Source organism: Thamnophis sirtalis, unplaced genomic scaffold, assembly GCF_051295495.1.
Source record: "Thamnophis sirtalis isolate CommonGarterSnake01/CBP01778 unplaced genomic scaffold, rThaSir2_p1.2 scaffold_2, whole genome shotgun sequence".
In the NCBI taxonomy this organism is placed as follows: Eukaryota; Metazoa; Chordata; class Lepidosauria; order Squamata; family Natricidae; genus Thamnophis; species Thamnophis sirtalis.
The window spans coordinates 11,591,397-11,599,652 of record NW_028261382.1 but is presented as its reverse complement, the minus strand read 5'-3'; the positions used below and the strand labels follow the sequence as shown (position 1 = coordinate 11,599,652).

The 8,256-nt window shown below is 43.0% G+C and overlaps 1 protein-coding gene across 1 annotated transcript; it reads right to left on the bottom strand.

The window, feature by feature from the left end:
• Positions 1 to 3,041: 3,041 nt before the first annotated feature.
• CTXND1 (cortexin domain containing 1) lies at positions 3,042 to 8,045 on the bottom strand. Its single transcript, XM_087703635.1, has 2 exons — positions 7,896 to 8,045; positions 3,042 to 3,643 (listed from the first exon to the last, which is right to left on the bottom strand). The coding sequence occupies exon 2, from the start codon at positions 3,586 to 3,588 to the stop codon at positions 3,409 to 3,411; it is 180 nt and encodes a 59-aa protein (XP_087559761.1). The 5' UTR covers positions 3,589 to 3,643; positions 7,896 to 8,045; the 3' UTR covers positions 3,042 to 3,408.
• Positions 8,046 to 8,256: the final 211 nt, after the last annotated feature.

The following is an 8,256-nucleotide window of genomic DNA, read 5'->3' as shown; positions in this document are numbered from 1 at the left end:
TCCAAGCCAGATGAGGTCTGTGACTGTAAATCCTCCCTTGAAAGACTTCGCTGTATATGTGAGTAGAATTCACAGTAAATTAATCAAAGGGTTTTTTGTCAGGACAAGGAGTTTGCTTCATGCTCTTGGGAAGCCTCAATCAGAGCAAGTTCTCTGAATCTAGAAGCCACTTTTCTGCACGGATTGAACAATGATGTGTGTGTATGTGTGTCAGTGGACAGTGGGCTTCATACCCCTCCTTTCTTTTTGCACAATTGTGCTAAGGTGTAAAAATGGGCTAATCCAGCAAATCAAACTAAGGGCATCGTCCAACTGTCCTCATGAGATCAAAAGTCAGAATTTGGACCTGATCCTTGAATCAGAGTGTCAAACTCTCTCTTTATTGCAGAGGCAATAAAACAAGACTAATAGGCAGGATGGAAGGCCGAGCTGCAATTTTTAAGAGTGCAAATTTCTGCCTGGCTCTTTGATTGATTTTTCTAAATTATGCCAAAGAAATAAAACGAATCTTCCTATCCGGGGGCATTTGTTTGGATAATTCCCTGGCCCTCCTGCAATAATGAACAGAACTGCATATGGATGGGACAGACCTGAAGTTCAATTCATAAAAAGCATGAAAGCTCTTCTCAGCCAAGTTGAGCAATAGCACTTAGCAATAGCACTTAAGACTTCTTTACCACTTCACAGTGCTTTACAGCCCTCTCTAAGCAGTTTACAGAGGCAGCCTATTGTCCCCAACAATCTGGGTCCTCATTTTACCCACCTTGGAAGGATGAAGGCTGAGTCAACCTTAAGTATGGTGGGATTCGAACTGCTGGCAGTGGACAGAGGGAAGGAAGGGAAGGGAGGGAGGAAGGAAGGAAGGAAGGAAGACAAGGGCCTTCTCTGTGGCTGCTCTGACCCTCTGGAACGAACTCCCCGTGGAGATTCGTACCCTCACCACCCTCCAGGCCTTCCGCATAGCCCTTAAAACCTGGCTGTTCTGACAGGCCTGGGGCTAAAGACTTGCAGCCCCACTTCGAATGGTATGATTGTTGTGTTTTTTTAACTGTGTATGGTCTTTATGTTTTGTAACTTTGTCTGTTTTCCCCTCCCTTGAGTTGTGAGCCGCCCTGAGTCCCTTTCAGGGAAAAGGGCGGCATACAAATAAAGTAAAATGAAAATGAAATGAAATGGAAGGAAGGAAGGAAGGAAAGAAAGACAACAGCAATAGCACTTAGACTTATATACCTTTTCACAGTGCTTTCACAGCCGTCTCTAAGCAGTTTACAGAGTCAGTCTATTGACCCCAACAATTTGGGTCCTCATTTTACCCACCTCGGAAGGATGAAGGCTGAGTCAACCTTAAGCCTGGTGGGATTCGAACTGCTGGCAGTGGGCAGAGGGAAGGAAGACAATGAAGGAAAGGGAAGGGAAGGAAGGAAGGACAACAGCAATAGCACTTAGACTTATACATCGCTTCACAGTGCTTTTAAAGTCCTCTCTAAGCAGTTTACAGAGTCAGCCTCTTGCCCCCAACAATCTGGGTCCACATTTTACCCACCTCGGAAGAAGGTTGGAAGGCTGAGTCAACCTTGAGCCTGGTGAGATTCGATCTGCCAAACTGCTGACAGCTGGTGATCAGCAGAAGTAACCTGCAATATTGCACTCTAACCACTGGGCCGCTGCCACAAAATAATATCAGTATCAAAAGTGAAATATACTATATGTTTAAACTGGCAAGGCCTGTTTTATACACAGAAGGGGCCCGTAGGGTGCATTTAATTGTGCAAACCAGAGGTTCTGACCAGTTCTGGAGAACCGGTAGTGGAAATTTTGAGTAGTTTGGCGAACCGGTAAATACCACCTCTGACTGGCCATGCCCCCTTCTATTCTCTGCCTCCCGAGTCCCAGCTGATCGGGAGGAAATGGGGATTTTGCAGTAACCTTCCCCTGAAGTGGGGAGGGAGATTCTACAGCATCCTTCCCCTGCCACGCCCACCAAGCCACGCCCACAGAACCAGTAGTAAAAAGAGATTGAATCCCACCACCGGTGCAAAGATTGCAGCATAAGTTCCTTCAAGAGCAAGCAAGGGAAGCAAATCTGCTATGATGTTGGCAATTTCACTTGAAATAACAACATAAATCATTATGGTTTCGCTTGAAATAACTGAAATCTTTATGATCTCACTTGAAATAATGTCTCAAATCGTAGGCACATAACCTGTAAATCTTTGAAAGTGGCCCAAAGAGAAGCTTTCCATCATTGTCACCAGTCTTTAATTCTATGGAAGATACACAGAGAGTAAGCATCCTAGCTGGGTCTAATTTATATAATCCCATGAATACTAAATGGACAGGAACCCACAAATGTTTTTTTTTCATGGACCCCTTATACTTTTTGCCTCTACTTGGGGGAAGCATGACGTTCCCCCCCCCCCAGGCCCTACTCAAATGCTAAGCAATCTGGATAAAGCTGTACACATTGGATTTAAATGCAGCCAATGTTGCTAAGGACAGATTACTCTAGAGCAGTGATGGCGAACCTATGACACGCGTGTCACTGCTGACACGCGTAGCCATTTGGGGTGACACGCACAGGATTTCATGCGATTCATCCTTGGCTCCTGCACGGCCGCCGAGGATGAAAGAATCTGTGCTGGAGGAATGGGGGGGGCGGGATGTGTGATCTCCCCTGCCCACACTCACTTACTGTATCGCCGCCGCCCCTTTCTGAGCGCAGGGGCTGCTGGTAAGGCGTGTGTGCCGTGCGCACACACGTCAGCGCGGCGAGGGAGGACCCGCAGGAGAGGAGCACAGGAACAGTGCGCGCCTCTCTCCAGTCAGGCCGGCACAGAGAGTCTACTCCTGGGACTGTCGGTTACGACCGCACCACAGCAGGGAACAGCGGAGTGCCAACGGGAACTGTGAGCGCCATTAGCAGCAACTATAAATTGCGCAAAATTATATTTTTGTCGAAGTGACACACAACGCGAGTTATGCTCGATTTTTTGCCGATTTTTGACACACCACGCCAAAAAGGTTGCCCATCACTGCTCTAGAGAAAGCTTGAAGGAGAGTTCTAGTATCTAAAGAGCATTTTGTGCTACTTGATGTAATAGAACCGTCATAGCTCCCCTCTCGTGAAAACCTGGAAGAGAGAGAGAGAGAAAGAGAGAGAGCGTAGCAATAGATCAAAAGGACAAAGTGAAGAATTCAAGTAGATCTGCAGACAAAGCTGTAATCGATGTGCTCTCAAAACTTCTCCGTTGCCGTAAGCATCTTGATGTGAAGAGGAGTCATATTTAGTACTTTCATCCTGATAAGGTGGCCGCTTAATCTGTGCTTTCTTGTGTCAGGTCCATGGGTCGGTCCAAGGTGCAGAGGGCTTGGGAGGGGGGCATCTCCCCCCCCAAGCCCTTGGGTTGGTCAGTCATCCAGGTGTTGTTCCTCCCACGTGGAGGTTGGGATGGCACTGTAAGGGTCCATGATGACTTTGGCACAGCGGATAATCATGACGATGAGGAAAAGGCAGAGGAAGACAAAGCACGCCAAGGTTAGTCCTTTATCCACATCGACAAAGGGAGGTTCAGGAGTTGGTCCTTCCATTGTTTGTGTCTCTCCACATCAGGGTTAATTCCTGCTGCTACCATGATTTTTTTACCTGCAGGAAGTGACAGTATTGAATAAACAACCCAAGCCCCATCTTTAGCATTCTTTTTCTTTTTAGCATGCAACTTCAAGGGGTTCTGCACTGATATTTTATATATATATATATATATATATATATATATATATATATATATATATATATATATATATATATATATATATATATATATATATATATATATATATATATATATATATATATATATATATATATATATATATATATATATATATATATATATATATATATATATATATATATATATAAAGTCACAACCCCTGGTATGCCCAAATATGGGAGGAAGGTCACACTTCCACTCTCTGTCTTCGGCTCGTCACAAGAGACCATCCAGACAGAAACCCAATATTTTTTACTGTTGCCTTTTTGTTACATTTGTTATATTTATGCTGATAAATAAATAAAGGGAGACTAGTATAGATCTATTTCAAGCTATTTAGCTCTCATCAGCTAGCCATACCCATGCTGGGAATCGAACCTGTGCTCTATTGCCTCTAAGGCAAATGTGTTAACCATTGAGCTACAGAGCTCGACTCCTTATCAGACAGCCAGGGTGAGAGGTATATATTTAAAGTCACAACCCCTGGTATGCCCAAATATGGGAGGAAGGTCACACTTCCACTCTCTGTCTTCGGCTCGTCGCAAGAGACCATCCAGACAGAAACCCAATATTTTTTACTGTTGCCTTTTTGTTACATTTGTTATATTTGTGACTTTAAATATATACCTCTAAATAGCTTGAATTTGTGACTTTAAATATATACCTCTCACCCTGGCTGGCTAATAAGGAGTCGAGCTCTGTAGCTCAATGGTTAACACATTTGCCTTAGAGGCAATAGAGCACAGGTTCGATTCCCAGCATGGGTATGGCTAGCTGATGAGAGCTAAATAGCTTGAAATAGATCTATACTAGTCTCCCTTTATTTATTTATCAGCATAAATATAACAAATATATATATTGTTGTATTTGTGCTGATAAATAAATAAAGGGAGATAGATAGATAGATAGATAGATAGATAGATATAATCTCTCCCAGTATTAATAGCAACAGCAATAGCACTTAGACTTATATACCCCTTCACAGTGCTTTACAGCCTTCCTTCCCTCCCTCCCTCCTTCCTTCCTTCCTTCCTTCCTTCCTTCCTTCCTTCCTTCCTTCCTTCCTTCCTTCCTTCTTTCCTTCCTTCCTTCCCATTTGGCAATAGCACTTAGACTTATATACCCCTTCACAGTGCTTTACATCCTTCCTTCCTTCCTTCCTTCCCACTTGGCAATAGCACTTAGACTTATATATCGCTTTACAGTGCTTTACAGCCTTCCTTCCCTCTTTCCTCCCTTCCTTCCTTCTTCCTTCCTTCCCACTTAGCAATAGCACTTAACTTATATACCCCTTCACAGTGCTTTACATCCTTCCTCCCTTCCTTCCCACTTAGCAATAGCACTTAGACTTATATATTGCTTTACAGTGCTTTACAGCCTTCCTTCCCTCCTTCCGCCCTTCCTTCCTTCTTCCTTCCCACTTGGCAATAGCACTTAGACTTATATACCGCTTCACAGTGCTTTACAGCCTTCCTTCCCTCTTTCCTCCCTTCCTTCCTTCTTCCTTCCTTCCCACTTAGCAATAGCACTTAGACTTATATACCCCTTCACAATGCTTTACATCCTTCCTCCCTTCCTTCCCACTTAGCAATAGCATTTAGACTTATATATTGCTTTACAGTGCTTTACAGCCTTCCTTCCCTCCTTCCGCCCTTCCTTCCTTCTTCCTTCCCACTTGGCAATAGCCCTTAGACTTATATACCACTTCACAGTGCTTTACAGTCTTCCTTCCTTCTTTCCTTCCTTCCTTCCCACTTAGCAATTCAGCTTATGTACCGCTTCATAGTGTTTACAGCATTCTCAAAGTGGTTTACAATGTCAACCTCTTGCCCCCAACAATCTGGGTCCTCATTTTATCAACCTCGAAAGGATGGAAGGATGAGTCAACCTTGAGCCATTCAAAATTAAACTGCTGATAGTTGGCAGAATTATCCTGCAATATTGCCTTGTAACCACTGTGCCACCAGGGCCCTTCCTTCCTTCCTTCTTCCTTCCTTCCTTCCTTCTTCCCACTTAGCAATAGCACTTAGACTTATATACCGCTTCATAGTGCTTTGCAGCATTCTCTAAGCGTTTTAAAGAGTCAGCATATTGCCCCCAACAATCTGGGGGCCTGGAAGCCAGGCAGGCAACAAAGAGAAGATTGCGTAGCAAAAGTAAGGACAGCTGTAGAATCCAGGATCCCTCTGTCGCGAAGTGAATGCAAGAACCTTCTACCCCATTCATGAGATTTGAATCAGAAATTCTCTTCTCCTTTGAAAGAAATTTCAAAAGTACTTTTCCTTTCATGTAATTTTGAAGAGTACAGATAGATCAAAAGGCAAGAACATCTTTCTGGAGGGGATGAGGTTTTTTTTTAATATCAGGTCACTGCTGTCAAATTAATTATTTTCTCAGACCATCCCTGGGCTTCTGATTATGCTCACACAGAGAGATGGCTCTGCAGAGAATTCCAGTTCGATTCCTGCGTATCTATGGTTAATGGGGCTGTGGGAAAAAATCCCAACCCCAAAATCTTAGAGGTTTCCTGGAAATCAGTATGATTTAAAGCAGAATTAGCTGGTCTGAAAAAGTGGACCATTGTAAGTCAGGTTGGAGGGATACTTAGTGCACCATAAGCTGGATTGTTTTCTTGCAGATATTTCATTATCCAAACTGCTACATTCACATACATACATACATACATACATACATACATACATACATACATACATACATGTCTCTGTGTGTGTGTGTGTGTGTGTGTGTGTGTGTGTGTGTGTGTATGTTCCAGCATAACTCTGGAATGCCTGGGCTGTTGAAAAATTTCAACCATACTTGGTACACAGATGACTTACTCTCTGGAAACAAATACTGTGGGAGTAAGATGCCCCTAACACCCCTCGGTGTGTTTGTGTCTGTGTGTTCCAGCATAACTCTGGAATGCCTGGACTGCTGAAATGAAAAGGAATGAATTACATCTACACGGTCAAATCACAGTACTTTTGACAGTGATAGTGTGCATTTTGGATTCATGTGTGTGTGTGTGCCTGTGTGTCTGTGGGTGTGTGTGGGTGTTCCAGCATAACTCTGGAATGCCTGGGCTGCTGAAAAATTTCAACCATACTTGGTACACAGATGACTTACTCTCTGGACACAAATAATGTGGGAGTAAGATGCCCCTAACACCCCTTGGTGTGTTTGTGTCTGTGTGTTCCAGCATAACTCTGGAATGCCTGGGCTGCTGAAATGAAAAGGAATGAATTATATCTACACGGTCAAATCACAGTACTTTTGACAGTGATAGTGTGCATTTTGGATTCGTGTGTGTGTGTGTGTGTGTGTGTGTGTGTGTGTGTTTCAGCATTATTTCGACTTGACACTATAGATATAATTCATTCCTTTTCCTGTCTAATATAGGATTAGCATAAATAAATACCCGGGTTATCAGCTATTCTGGTTAATAAAACATCTGCAAGAAGAACCCAGCTCAAAGAGCACCAAGGACCTCTTGTTTCAATCTTGAGCTACAAATATTTCCCCGATAAGTCAGCTTCCCATGGTTGTTAATATTTAAAAGATGCTAACAATATGCAAAATAATATAGCAATAGCAATAGCAGTTAGACTTATATACCGCTTCATAGGGCTTTCAGCCCTCTCTAAGCGGTTTACAGAGTCAGCATATTGCCCCCAAAAACAATCCGGGTCCTCATTTTACCCACCTCGGAAGGATGGAAGGCTGAGTGAACCCTGAGCCGGTGAGATTTGAACAGCCGAACTGCAGAACTGCAGTCAGCTGAAGTAGCCTGCAGTGCTGCATTTAACCACTGCGCCACCTCGGCTCAAAACAATACTCAAAACAATACAAAACAATTATCATTGGAAACATTCTAGCTTTGAGGTAGCATCTACAGAGAATATTAGAAATAACGACTATTGAAGCAGGGCTTAAATTCCAATGGAGCAGTCACGATCCAAAATAGAAAAGGTGGAGAATTCCCCCCCCCCCCCAGCTGAATAATATGAAAAGGCATCTTGATTACATTGCAAGTATAGTTGAGGAAAACAGGTTTGGAAAGTCTGTTATGGATCGAGTCAAATTTTAAGAACTTGTTGTGATCAGAGCTTTTCTTACGAGACTTACCCTGGATTTGGTTTTTCTTGCTCAGTTCCTGGAGGAGGGCAGCTTCACCGAGATTTAGGAAAACCGATTCTTAGTAATAGGTGTAGCATCCCTGTTAGGCTGGATGTTGCTTTCCTTGTCTTTCCTTTCAAATGTGTGTTCCTGCAATGACACCATGTTATGTCAAATATTTTGCAAAGATAACTGAATGGAACGGAATAGAATAGATTGGAACGGAATGGAATAGAATAGAATATAAAAGAATAGAATGGAATAGAAGGGAATGGAATGGAAGGGAATATGGAATGGAATGGAATAGAATAGATTGGAATGGAATAGAATAGAATATAAAAGAATGGAATAGGGAATGGAATGGAATAGA

Coding starts and splice junctions, on each gene's coding strand:
- CTXND1 (XM_087703635.1), bottom strand. CDS start 3,588: ATGGAAGGACCAACTCCTGAACCTCCCTTTGTCGATGTGGATAAAGGA.